Source organism: Cimex lectularius, unplaced genomic scaffold (genome assembly GCF_000648675.2).
Source record: "Cimex lectularius strain Harlan isolate CLEC.00 unplaced genomic scaffold, Clec_2.1 scaffold109, whole genome shotgun sequence".
Lineage (NCBI taxonomy): Eukaryota > Metazoa > Arthropoda > Insecta > Hemiptera > Cimicidae > Cimex > Cimex lectularius.
Genome location: NW_019392781.1, coordinates 385,507 through 400,128, shown reverse-complemented (window position 1 = coordinate 400,128; position 14,622 = coordinate 385,507). Strand labels below are relative to the sequence as shown.

General features: G+C 36.8%; 1 protein-coding gene across 1 annotated transcript in view; it reads right to left on the bottom strand.

The window, feature by feature from the left end:
- Positions 1-14,622, bottom strand: part of LOC106665978 (tRNA dimethylallyltransferase) — a 237,623-nt gene that overhangs the window by 26,918 nt on the left and 196,083 nt on the right. Inside the window, exon 7 of the mRNA XM_014392816.2 lies at positions 6,236-6,354. Coding sequence (XP_014248302.1) covers positions 6,236-6,354 — 119 coding nt within the window. The remainder of the gene's footprint in view (positions 1-6,235; positions 6,355-14,622) is intronic.

Genomic DNA, 14,622 nt, shown 5'->3' with positions numbered 1-14,622 from the left:
TTTAGATTTCATGACCTTGCTTCAAATAAACAATGGTAACTCCAAAACTAAAAAATACGTTAATACTAAACTTATTACCTTCGTGAAATAGATGTTTTAGTAGCGAGATTTTTTTTGTTGAAAGTTGAAAAACTTACTATGGTGATTCTAAACTACCATTTCCAAACCTACAGACCTGCAAATTTCAGAAAACGTACTCCATCTAAAATCCTTTTTAGTGGTGTAATTGCTTTTTTAATTACTTTTTTCAAATGTGAAAAATTGATGGAGGAAAGGAAAAAACCGGGGCTGAATCGTTCACACAAGACTGGTAAGGTGGAAAATTAAAAAAAAAACTTAAGAAAATTTTGAATGAATTTATTAAACGTTTTTTTAAATTTGGGTTCGAAACCAAAATAGTGCAAGTGTTTACTTATTTACCAACACGACTGCAAATTTGATTAAAGGATTATTGTGTTAGGGTGGAGAGCATTTCAAATCAAAATGACAAATGTTTAATAAATTCATTTAAAATTTCCTTGTGTTTTTATTTTTTATTATTATTAATCTTTCCATCTTACCAATCCTTCAACCATTTTTTTTCCTCTCCTTCATCAATTTCTTCACCTTTGAAAAAGTAATTAAAAAAGCAACTGCACTACTAAAAAGGATATTAAATGGAGTACGTTTTCTGAAATTTGCTGGTTTCTAGGTTTGAAAATAGTAGTTTAAAATCACTATTTACGTGTTTCAACATAAAAAAAGAAGCTATTTTTCAGAGTTTTCGCTACTAAAACGCATATTTCACAGACGTTTACAAGTTTAGTATTGATTACATCTTGTTGGAAATTTAACGTAGTCCACAAAATTTTATTGATAGTTAACTGTTATATCTTCTTAATAAAATATCAGTCAATCCATCACAGAAATATAGGATTAAGCCTTCAATTACGTGTTTTAGCATAAACTGTATAGAACTTTAACTAAAACCCACAGAACTTTGTATATCAATATTTAACAAAATAGTAGATTCTTGTCGGACTTTATACATAAAAAAATATGAAAACAAGGACAATCGTGAATGGGCGAACCAGAAGGAAATTTCATTTCATCAACAGGTCGTCGACTCCGGACCGCAGCGCGTAATGACTTGGTCAACATTCAAGCTCCTAAGCTGTTGACGTCTCATCATTACAAACAAACGTGCCTTTTCAAGTTGCAAAGTGTTTATTTATTTTTATCAACATTAATTCGAAAATTAACGCAGACCTTTCTTTGTCGACAAGGTCAGACTGACAGTATGAAAATAAGCCACAGTCCGACGTAGAAACGCGTAAGTTTTCTGAGACACCCTAAGTCTGTCATTATTTTCAACGATTTGTACAAAATTGCGAAGATACCAAGGATATCACCCCTAGGTCCATGAACCCTTCTGAAATATTCCAAACTAACATAAAAATATTCATGATTGGTGGAAGAACACTCCAGGATAAAAACAGGCCAAGCACTAATTGTAAGACAAGACAATATAGCCTAACTTACTTTTGTAATTGAAAAGGACAATAAGTTTCAGTTAGATTTATGAATGAAAATACTGAAGGGACCGTGAGATAAGGGAAGAGTGTATGATGAAGAGAGGAAGAGAGAATGATTGAAAAGATAGATCGAGGAAAAGAATGAGAGATAATGAGAAATAAAGAAAAAAAGAGAGAACGAGAGATAAAAAGAGATAGTAAAGGGAAGGGGGAGGAAGGGAAGATGAGACAAAGAGAGAGCAAGTGAAACAAACCCACAGAAAGAAAGAGCAAAGAGAGCAGATATAGACAGGGAAAGGGAGAGTGACAAATAGACATAGAAAGCAGCTATGAAAGAAATATATACAATGAAGTGTGAGGAAGATAGACCGATAAATAGGTAGATAGATATAGAGATAGAGAGAGAAATAAAGGGATGACAGAGAGAGGTAGAGGGAACGTGTCAAAAATAGAAAGAAAGAAGTAAAAAGACAAAGAAGGATGACAGAGAGATCAAGTTAAAAAAGATAGAAAAAAGAGATAATAAAGACAGAAAGGAGGTGAGAGAGAGAGAGAGGAGAGAGAGAGAGAGAGAGAGAGAGAGAGAGAGAGAGAGAGAGAGAGAGAGAGAATGCAACGTCCAAAACATTGTTATAAATAATTGTGATCGGATGTTTATAGAATAAAGCCCACTCTGAGTGGATTATTACATTTATTATGGTCAAAAGGGCCGGCCGAATCCGACACGGATTCCAAATCCGTCTGGTTGATTTAATATTGAATTGATCAGACGTATTGCCGTTTTTAAATATTTATAACGTTTGATATATCATTTAATTGTTCTTTTGACCCCCTTGTGACGCAGGAACGGTTGTAAATAATTTGGAATTTTAAATCGGCCGTTTCCCGCCCGGTGATCTTGACCCACAATGGACAATGACCTCCATAACGCAAAATGTCGCCTCCTGTTTTTACCAAATCTGTTTCATTTTCGTTTTCATGTCACAAAAGTAAAAAGGTTTATAGTACAGTCAGTTAAATTTTATTGACTTTATTGTCATTTTTAATCATAAGTTCCAGTTTCTTGTGAATTATATTCAGCTTTTTTGCTCGAATTGCTTTGCTCTCAACCTTTGTGCTATGCTCGTTGTATTCTTGTTTCACGTGAATTCTCTCTTCTTACTAACCTATTTTCTTTTCGGATTAGTGTTTTATTGCTTATTTAGTTTGACACGCTTAAATCATGGTGGGCTAATTTAAATTCAAAATTAGAGCACTGGTTAGGTTCAAAAAAGACTTTTCAGTACTAAAAACTTTGTTATTACGTATATATTGTACAAATTGTAAAGAAATATATATTAAAACGGCTTTCCTTCCTATTCTTTCTCCGCTTTATCTCTTTATTTGCTCTCTTCCTTCTTTCTGTTTTTCAGTTGGTCTCTTTCATCCCTCTCTTTATTATTTCTTTCTTTCTATGCTTAAAACATGCAGTCTCTTTTCTCTTGCCCTTTAAATGTCTTTATTTCTTTGATATCTGCTGTCTTTCCGTTCTTCTGTCTTCCACTTGCTCTCACTCTCTTTCATTCCTCCATATTTACTGTTCTATCTTTAACATGCTCTCCAACTCATTCAATCAATCTTGCTCCCCTCCCTCCCACTCTCTCTCTTCCCTCCCTCTCTCTCTCTCTTACTTCTTTCTTTCTATGCTTAAAACATCCCTTAAAACATCTCTCCCTTTCCCTTTAACTTCTCTCTATTTCTTTCACATCTGCTATCACTCCTTCTTTATTTATTTCTTTCACTTCCTCTTTTTCTCTTATCTTCTGTATTTTCTATATCTTTCTTTTTATCTTTCACATGTTCTCTTTCTCTCTCTCCCTCTCTTTATTACTTCTTTCTTTCTATGCTTAAAACATCTGTCTCTCTCTCCCCCTTACCCTGTCTCTATTTCTTTTACTTCCTCTCTTTCTCTCATCGTTCTGTATTTTCTATATCCTTCTTTACATCTTTGACATGCTCTCTCTCATGGTCTATCTCTCTTTCTCATTCATTCAATCAGGCTCTCGTTGTCACTTTTTCTCCTTTTTTTCACCTTCTCTCTCACTCAATTTTTTTCTCTCTCACACACTCAATTTCCCTCTCTCTCTCTCTCTCTTTAACTGCCTCTCTATTTCTATTATATCCGCTTTCTTGTTCGTCTTGATTTTACTTGCTCAATATATCGTTTTGTTCTCTCTCTCTCTCTCTCTCTCTCCCTCTCTCTCTTTCATAAAACTAAAGTACTTACTTTTAAATTATCTGTCCTTATCAATCACTTTTTCTTTACTCTTCAAGACAAAAATTATCTCTATTCGGAACTTCCTGTATGACTCAAATATTATTCACCTCTTTCCTCTTTATCTCTCCCTTTCAATTCAAATTTGCAAATATCTACATTCAAACTGTGGAAGTATGCCGTGTGCTCTGACCCAGAGTTCCAAAATTACCATTTTCTGAAATGGAGAATCGGTATAATATTTGCCGTCCAACACTCTTTGACAATACGTAATGTTATTCGTTGTTATCGCAGGGGCAAACATTTTCAAAAATGAGGCTAAAATCTAAAGAAAACGACAATTTTTTTTTCTTTCTCGTTTCTATTCTCGTTATATAAAATGGATGAGCGCATGGCGGCGGCTAAATTCGATCCTTTTACGTCTGGAGCGATAAGGAAAAGAACATTGTAAAATAAGATAAACCTTGTCTTCTTGCACAATCGGGTTGCTCAATATCACCAGGAACGTTTATCGTATACGATTAATAAATAATTGACATTGTTAATTATTAGCGTTCTATGGTCGTCCAGTACGGTTTTCATCGCGACGTTTCTAAAAGACGAGAGGGGAGCGTTGAATTCCTTAGAAATTGACGTTTCTGTTTATCCTCTTATTGAAGTGTCAGGTTGGAGGGAGGCAATGTTCTCTGAACAATGCATCGCCCTTCTGATCTGTCTGCGATGCCTTTTATCTCCGCGAAGGGTGTGTTTAAGCGATTCCTTAACAAAAACAGCCTTTATCGCATTCAGGAAGACTGGAGTTGAGGACGCGAAGGGGAGAAAAGGTCACATTAGATGTTTTAAAAATCTTAAAAGACAGTCGGAATAAATTATTTGTAAAAGATCGAAGGTAAACACATCTGGTGATATCCAATTTGGAAAAGCTCAACTTTCACCGCTTGTCACATTTCAAAGGAATCGGCAGCAACCAATAAAGCATACCAAAGGGGGAAGCGGTGATTGATGCGTTCCATCATGGCTGACATCTCAAACTTATCAGTTTTCAGTCAAAATCACGTTGATTAATACAATTTTTTTTCACTAGTTAAAGTAACCTTTTACGAGAAATGTTCAACTGACGGGTTCAAAAGTCCAAAAAGCCAAGTAAGAAGAGTTCAATTAACAAATAACACAGAAACGCTATAGAGAACCTTCACTTGAAGACTGCTCGTTAAAATGGGGGATAAACAGAAATTTATTTTATTTAAGTGTAAAGGAAATTATAAAGACAGCCGGTCGAATCCATTAACATGTAGTACGTCTGGTGATAACATATTTATATTAAAATTTATATGAAAACATAAAACAGGAAACCGATTAAAAAAGCCTAAAAAGCGAGTCTAGACGGACCCCCCCACAAAAAAAAACCCTGAGTAAGCTGCAAGAAGTTTGAAAGTGTCTTCTCCACCATTCATGATTATTTTTTGAGTGACAGAAAGATTAGACGACCAAAGTGAGAGAAAACTGTGTAAGACTCTAAATTTTTAGGATCTCAGATATATAAGCAGCCTGATAATCCGTAATCGTAAGAGCTTTGGTTTCGTAACTGATATGAGAAAATTAAGCCAAAATAAGTGCCCAAAATAAAGTCTTTTCAAGCAAGCTGAAAGGAGCAACTTTTGTTGGGATCTACACCTCGTCATATAGTCAAACTCAATCTACGTAATCGTAGCTCTTCCAGCTTAAAAGATAGTAATAATCTCAAGCACGGATTACAATAATACGTGAATGAGATGATGAGATATGTGCCAAATAAGAAAACATAGGCGGACCCAATAAACGTTTCGTTGGCATCTGCACCTCGGCATATAGTCAAACTCAATCCATGATTAATCCTGAGCTCTTCTAACTTAAAAGATAGTAAGAATCTCACGCATGGATTACAAAAAAAAAGTGAATGAAATGATGTCCAGATATGTGCCAAATAAGAAAACACTGGCGTACCCAATCAACGTCACGTTGGCATCTGCACCTGGGCATGTAGTCAAAAGCAGATAGCCACAATAAATACTAAACTTCTCTACATTAGAAGATAGTACGTATATCAAGAACACACACCAAAAACATGAATGATATAGACATTTAAGCAATCATATGTGGTGTCAATAAACATGAGAAAGTTGTGAGAAGTAATGTTTCGTTGGCATCTGCACCTCGGTATATAGTCAAACACAATCCACGATTAATCCTGTCCTCTTCTGGTTTAGACGATAATAGGAATCTCAAGAACGGATCAAAGAAAAGCGAATGAGCTGATGTTGAGATATATGCCAATTAAGCGGGACCCAATAAACGTGAGCTAGCAGTAAGAAGCAACGTTTTGTTGGCATCTTCACAGACAGTGTGTAGTAAAAATCAAATCTACGATTTATGATACCTAAGCAGAAACTCCACGAAAACTATTATATTGAATGGTATATAGACTCACGTATCCATGTCGTCGATCCTCGTCCTGTTGTACGTCTCGTGGAAATCAACCAACTCCTTCAGAAGCCCTCTGGACACCATGTCGTCCACCCTTTCGTCCAGCCGCTTATTCAGTACATCCTGTAAACCAAACGTAATAAGTTCAGAAACATTCCAGTTCACAAGACGGCCTAGCCCCTCGTAGGCGCATTCTTTGAAACGAGGATTTCGATAAAGGATCTCGAGCACGATTGTTCAGGACCGGTCCTCCTATCGATTCGCCGTTTAAATATTTTACGATTAATGACAGACATTTTTAATAAAAAACTAAATCGTATCAGTTCCATTTCCAAGGCGTGTTGCGAAATTTACAATTTCCTGTCTCACGTCGCCTATAATTATAAAACGGAGTTTGTTAAGATATTATGCACATTTGAAAACGCAAACGTTGAGAACTCATTTCCCTGATTATCTTGACTTTGATCTAATACGGATTGTAATGATATCTAATTGACTTTGCACTCTTCTTATTTGAAATTAACGATTGAATAAATAGTAAAGAGATTTTTTTTTAAATTTATTACAATCTGCAATTATTATTTACAATATGTAATTTGCGGATACATGAACAACTATATATATGTACAACTATTTACATTGAGGGGAGAAAAAAGTCAGTGCTATCCTCCCTCTTTTTTTTTTTTTTTTTTTTTTACAGTTCACTCGGAAAGGAGGTCGCGGGGCCATTTCCTCTTAAGACGCCTTATGGGGTTGTAGGGATGGGTTCTATCGGACAGGGCTTGGGCAAGACTATTTGGATGGTGAGAAAGTTTTTTGTGAAAATTGGTAAATTTTTGGGGAATAAATTTTTGGATATAAGGAATTTGAAGGTCGTTGTGGAGGGTAGCATTGGAGACATAATAAGGAGCATTTACAATGGATCTGAGGACATTATGTTGAAAGGATTGGAGGCGTTGGATATTGGAAGGTTTAGCGGTTCCCCACAGTAAAGAGATAAACACAAAACTGTACTAGGGTGGGGCTTGGTTGCACTATTGTACATCTTGCCATCTACGTTCACTTGGAGTGACTGTCCTCTTTACCTCTGCTTCCGATGGCTTCGGGTAAAACATACTACAGTGTACTCCTAGAAAGTTTCGCCACCACACCCAAACCCCAGAGAGAGGTTTTGTACGTATGGGTTGCCAGCAGAGAAATTTCAGCAAATATCAAACTAAACACATACGAAAGAAAAAAAGAACAACAATACAGAAGTAAAAACCATCATTAATCTAATTTAAAAAAAAGAAAAAATAAATCAAACAAAACACAAAAAAGAAACAATAAACAATGTGAACGTTCAAATTACGTTGACTTTCTTTCTTTTTAATAGGTTAGTTGATTTTTACAACTTCTGTATTGTGTTATTTTGTTATCTCTTTTGTCTATGTTTAGTAGACAATGTATATTTTGTCCAAAAAGTTGAATTATTACATTAACCCAGTTCCCCTTTTCACACGGCCACCACTTTTTTCACATTTAGCATACAATTGGTTCAATGTAATTAAAGAAAAGGGTATAACCCCTTGAAAGCTTATTAAATGAAGAAGGTTTTAACAAATTTGCCAAGTTCTACCATGAATATTTCCGATGAAGTTGCATTTTTTTTAAAATTTCAAATTTAGTAGTTTTTGAAAGATTAGGTGTTGCTTTTTTTAACAAAAATTTAATTGAAAGTTTTAGAAGGGTGCCTTCTTAAAGGAAATTTAACGCTCTTTTCAATGCTTTGTTTGGATTTCTCAAAAAGTTAAAAGTTAAAGAGCTACTTGTAGATTGATAACAAAACCGTAGATAGTTGAAAAAAAATATGTTGAATATCTGCGGAAGGGCTGGAAATCGGATCATGTCGAACGAACTTTTTTGTTACTCTGGAGGTGTGAAATTCACTAGCAAAGTTTGTGACTCGAGTAGCCTGACATCGTGTATAGAGAAAATGAGTGGTCTAAGTACTGCTTAAAGTAGTTCCTCCTGAGTGATATTATTATGGCTATAATATTCTCTTCTGAAACTGATAATCCCACATTGTCCACCGGTGTCTAGTAGTACCTACTGCATACTAGCATACATAGTGATGTAGTCTGTTAAATTGCGATATTTTAATCCCCACTAGATTTTATTTAATCAAGACGTATATAAAGAGAAAAGAAGTGGGCTAAGTACTACTCCTTGGGAAAGAACTTTGGGTTGTGCAATTTTCCTTCTGTTGGATATTACCATGGCCGCACTATTTTTCTTCAGAAACTGATAATCCCAGCTTATACTCTGCGGTCTAGTAGTTCACTGATGCGCCCTAGCATAAATAGTGATTCGTCCGGCATATTGCGATATTTTAATTTTCACCAGTAGAATTTCTAAAATCAAGCTGTATATGTATAGAGAGAGGAAAGGAGGGGAGAAAGTACTGCTCCTTGGGGAACCTCGGTGGCCCTGAAGAAGTGGGGTTTGGTTAACTATCGTCAAATATAATTGTTTTGTCGAGATGTTCTATAATGTCGGGTGTCATGGCACCGAACATGAACAACAAAACTACTAACGATACTATGGCTCTTGTACTTTTTTTTACAAGTTATATTTATTATAGTTCCAGTTTTGCAAAAGATTGTTGATAAGAGAAAATTAGGCTTTCTTCCCAGTCGGCCAAAGGAACGTTGGAACTTTTTAGGTCGTGTTGGCGTGAGGGTTGTTTGACTTATTGAGAAATTAGATCATGATTGAATGAGAGAGGTGTTTAGGCCACGGCTTACTCGGTGGGAAATCGCACTTTCCGTGGGCGTCTGAACGATTCAAACGCCGATCGTCGACCGAGAAATTTCCCCTTCGGATTTTATAAAATAACGATCTTTTGAGCCGAATGTGTGAAACCTGTTGAGAAAGGGGGAAAAAAGGGGGCGGAAATTCTTACATTTCGAGCCTTTGAGTCGAGTGGAGCCCTAGAAAGTAGCCCCCCTTCGCGTTTTCATCTCGCACTACCAGGCAGACGTCGAATATAAAAAGGAAACAGCATAATTGTCGAGATTTGAACAGTTTTCCGCTGTAAACAGGGTCGTAAAAATTTTCGAAAGTGTAAGTAAATCGCACGAGTCGGAGGGAGGTCTTCGAGTTGCCTGGCTGCGGCCCAAAAGTTTTGTCGGAGGGGTGTTTCCAAGGAGGGCATAACCCCAAAAGAAACACATCGATCCTGGCCCCTAACTGGCTTTTAGCCGGTGTGATTAACCGTCGCGCAATTTGATAAATAATAAAACTTTTGAGGAGAAAGTTACACATTTTCATATTAATATGTGACTGCGTCCGCCAAGGCTCGTAACTAACTGACAACTAACTTCATCATGCCTGTCAGTCACAAGGAGGGCCACCTAGCTCGTAAGAAAGACGTGACACTAGTCTGGCCTTTAGGCGCCATTAATCGGTAATTAAGCCCATGGAGACACCAAGATATAAAACAAATACATGCCATGACCGATTCTATCCTGATAGGCAAAAAAGTGGCAACCCTTAATATTTAAATTAGACGATCCTCCATTGATTATCTTATAACAATATTTAGTCCGTTTTAAAGGATTAAAGGTAAATAAAACACAGATAAAATCTCCCACTTGTGTTTACAATTGGATTTTGTAAATAAATCTTTGAAAACTGAAACTCTTCTTTGTTGGTTTTTCTGTAAAGCTTCTTTCTAACAGTCCGCTGGCTAGATTTTTTTCAGTCGTACCATTTTCACGGTTGTTTAAGTGATGCAGATTCGGCTAGAATCACAAATGAAAGAAGTCAAGCGTATGAGATGGTCGTTTTATTATTCTTTCGAATGTACTCTATAATCGACATTGTACCGATGTTGAGATAAAGCAACTATTTCAACAATTTATAAATGTTAATGTCAGGTTATTGTCTGTACGGCGAAGACTTTCAGAAGGTGGATTAAGTGCGAGAGGGCCTGCCACTGGTCCAGAACTTCTGATAAGGCACAGACAGCTCGGTTCAGTTTGGAAAGAAATCACATCAATTGGTCTGAGCAAGAATGGACTAAAATCTTGTTTTCGGATGATTCAAGGTTTGTTTGAGATCCGACGGCCGAGAAACGGTTTGGATTAGAACAGTCGAGCGATATATTCCCGCAACATTTTCGCTCTGGATAAGCTATGGAGGTGATTGTGTTTTTGGGCAGCAATTTCTATGGAAGGTCGCTCAAATTTGATCTTCTTCGAAGGTTCCCTAACATCTGCATTGAAGAAGCGTTATCAGAAGAAGTTGTTCCTTATATGCCAGTAATGACGACGGTTTTTTTAATGCATGACAATGCAAGGCCCCCCACACAGCTAAGATCGTTGGTGACTACTAGGAACGGACTTCAACTGAATGTTTAAAGAGGACAGCATATAGGCCCGACTTAAACCCTACCGAACACCTTTGGGACCAGTTGTCAAATTACTCTCTTTGGTTGCCCAGTATTGCCAGAAAATTTGCAGTAATTAGAATGGCACTGTTGGAGGAGTATGCAATTATTCCACAGTACTGGATTCGAACCCTCATAAAATCGTGTTACGTCGGAAGCAAGCGGTGATCAACGCAAGAGGATGTAATACTCAGTACTGAATTGAATATTATTTCGAAAGCAACATTTTTGGTAAAATTGTTTTACTCAGTTTAGTTTTTTATTTAGCTGTATCATATTTTTTTCTTTAAAATAAACAGTAAACAACAAAAAATAAAATTATACCGAATGCAAGTATTTACTAAAACGAAACGAGTGTGGCCATTTTTTTTCCTTTCAGTGTAGGTCGTTTTGTGTATCGGTAGACTAAAAACAATACAGAGAAAGCTTAAACAAGAATAAAAAAAGGGCAATTGATAATTTTTGAAATGACAAGCCTTTTTTTTGTTACGATGAATTGCAAAAAATGCTGGGTGCACAGCATCTGTACCAACAAAAATAGACTATTGATTCTTCATCTGAGTAGTGATTTTTTCTTATTAAGATGCTGCAAATACAATTCAGTGAAAGCTTGATCAAGACCCAAAAAGGACAATTGATGATACTTGAACTGACAAGCAGTTTTAATGATGAAACTGCAAAAAATGGTGGATAAACAGCATCTATAGCAACGAAAAAAAAATTGACGATTCATCCGAGCAGTACGTTTGTAGTTGTGATGAACCTGTAAAAACTAGATAGTATAAGCCTGGTCGAGAACAAAAAAAGACAATCGATGTTTCTCCAACTGATAACATTGTTTTATCTATATGAATAACAAAAACTATACAATTGATGATTTTTGCTTATGATGAAACTGTGCGAACAATACAGAAAACAGCATATATTGCAACAAAAACTAAAAACTGGCGATTCTTCATCTGAGAATCGGTTTTTTTTCTTGTACTGAACTTGTAAAAACGAGACATTTAAGCCTGGTCAAGAACGAAAAAGGACAACTGATGATTCTTCATTTTGAGTTGAGGTTCGGGGGATGGGAATTAGACAAGATCGTCGCGTGCGTATTTCATTTTAATTTATTCAGAATAAAATATTCCAATATCCTACTGGAAGAATAATAGTCTTGGGAATTCTAATGGTTCTTTGTCTAGAGCAGTTTCTTTTTGGGGTTTTATACCTGATTAGTTTATGATTTGGCTGTGCAAAAGAGCAAACTTGTCTTAGTTAATTTGACCGATCTGACTGAACGATTCCTTCTGAAATGCTTTTCTTCGCTTTTTCAAGTCAGTTTATTCCCTTTGTAAGACGAATCGACAAGGTGAACCACGTCTGTGGCAAAAAGGACAAAGCCGCACTGTTAAAACTCGTAAGTTACGGCTTCGAGAACCGCTCAGTACGTTCCATGAGCTATCGGAGGAAAATGTGCGGGTCTCGCGGCCTTTAATTGTACGTCTGAAGCTTAGGCACTAAACCGATCGTAAAAGCCAGAAGGCGACTGAATACCGCAGACGCAGAAACCGGCGAATCCGACAGGTCTTGCACCTGGTGAATTTTTTCCTCGGTTGGCCCTGGGAAGAGTCTGAAGCTACTGGGAAAAGTTGCACACCGGACATACACCGGATATTCACAAAGTCAGTTCCTTTTCCGTGGTTATTTCTTATTCCCCTATTAATATACCGAAATAGAAGGGTATAATAACTAGATAATAATTAAATAACTGCTTCATTTTTTAGAAGATGTTGAAAAACAAGATCACTTCTTCTTTTTGACCTGTATAAATGAAATTTTTTACTAATATTGAATCCGCTTATTTTCAGCTCCTTAACAGTGAGGGAATTATATTATTTGAAAAATAAAATATTACAATAATAATCGATCTGTAATTTGGTCGTTAATCGATCTGCACATGCAATAATTTCTACACCTTCGAAATCCTTACGTACACCGGTCTCGAAAACTAATTTCTCATCTGGTAATACCTCTATAAACCTGTCAGATTCCCAAACCCCACTGGAGGAGGTGTAGATGACAACCAACTCTACAAATTATAACTAATCTAATTAAGGCTCGATGGGGTATTCAATATTCACGGACCTCTCACACAAGACATTCACGCTAATAAATACAGTTTCAACAAACGCAAAGAAACACAAGATGATATATCTACAAAGTATTATGTACAACAATGAATCCTCTAAAAATCTGGGACCCAGGTACTCGCGTCCGCGCTTAAGCACAATTCCTCATATCTGGTGGCATTCCTTCCTCATTCGCTCCCTATATGTAGCCAAGGTATGGCATTAAATGGGACACATCGAGCAACCATTCTCTACCGGGCATACGCACGGAATAAAAGTACTCGTGTGCCAACCTCGCATGGCCTATTCTTAATCGGGTGAGGATGACTTCTCTTCATGTTATCAGATCCTCCTATTCGCCAGATTATTTTAACTTAGCAGAGAAGTTCTGCCAATACAATTCATTATTATTTCTCTTATATTTGTCATTTAACTTTACTGTAAGGTTGTAGTTTTATCTTCTACACTGTTCTACGATTCATTATCTTCTAATGAGACACGTTAGGATTTCCTGACAATTTAAATATTTTGACCTGTTTTAGTGTAAGTGTTTCCTTAAAATATCAGCTTTTATATCAGGTAAATGTCCTTTGAGTTATTCTTTTGTCACATTAAAAGATCCTTTTTAACCCAAATGTACTTCAGTTATTGCCAATAAAATGCCGGTGCGTTGTGTATATTTTTATGCGTATCAAACCAAACAATGTAATTAAGCATAGTTTAGCCGTGGAACAGGTTTACAATTGATTATCCGCCGGTTCGGGGGGGTACAGGGTCGACCGCAACAGTCCAATCCGGGGGATAATTGGCGGCGAACCCGTCGAATTGTGTGCATTGTTTTGACCGCAAGGCGATTGTACCGGGTTGCACAGGTTGTTAGACGTGGTTTTAAGGTCGGCCTTGTGCGGGCCCGTTGACTTAGATCCGAGATGCGCAGTTGATCGGGACGGGTTTAGCTTTTAAGCAAGGTCAAGGCACGCCGGACCCCTCCAAAGATTGAGCCAACGACCCCCAAAATGACTCAGCCCGCACACACACAAGCCCAAGGTAGAGTTTCATCCATCTCCGGTGACCTCTTTTGCAAGATTACGTAACTCGATCAAAAGTGGTTTACCGTCTGTGGTTATAGTTGCAGGGCTATAGCATCAGCCTTTAATACTTTCAACGTTAAAAAATGTTCTACAAACACATATTTCAATGTACGATAAGCATGAGTGAGATGGTCAATTTTACGCTTGTAGTCAACGCAAGATCGATACTATCCACATAATCGCAAGAAACGTTTATTTTCCCTCTTTTATATCTTTCAATCTAAACTTTTACGGACGTTGGTCTGTGTGAGACGACCAACAACTGTGATGGTATTCGATAAATGACGACGACATTGACGATAAAAAACGTCATGAAATCAAAGTTTTCTGTTAATTTTCGACCATCTTGTTTGGGCTTTTAATGTTCCATGTTTGAGCATTGATTTTTTTGCTGTTGGCCATTGAAGTCTCAAGTTCTATGCTATCACACAATCTATCGAATTTATTGAATGTTCGATCCTTGGCCACTCATAATTAGAAGGCCAGGTACGATATCAATGGTGCGTTTTCAAAAGGCAAGTGATTTCTAGTGGGATCGATACCTAATAATACAAGCTTCTTGGAGGGAGCGTCCTTGTTGAAAAAAAGACGTGATTATTTTCCAAAATAATCCACAGGTATTGGGTCGTTTAACGTTCTCTCGTTGCAAACACCCTGTGACTTTCTAGTTTTCTATTCTTATCTATGCAATTGTGAAAAGCGGAAAAAACACAATAATCAACTAACCTTACGATAGATTCACCTATCTTTC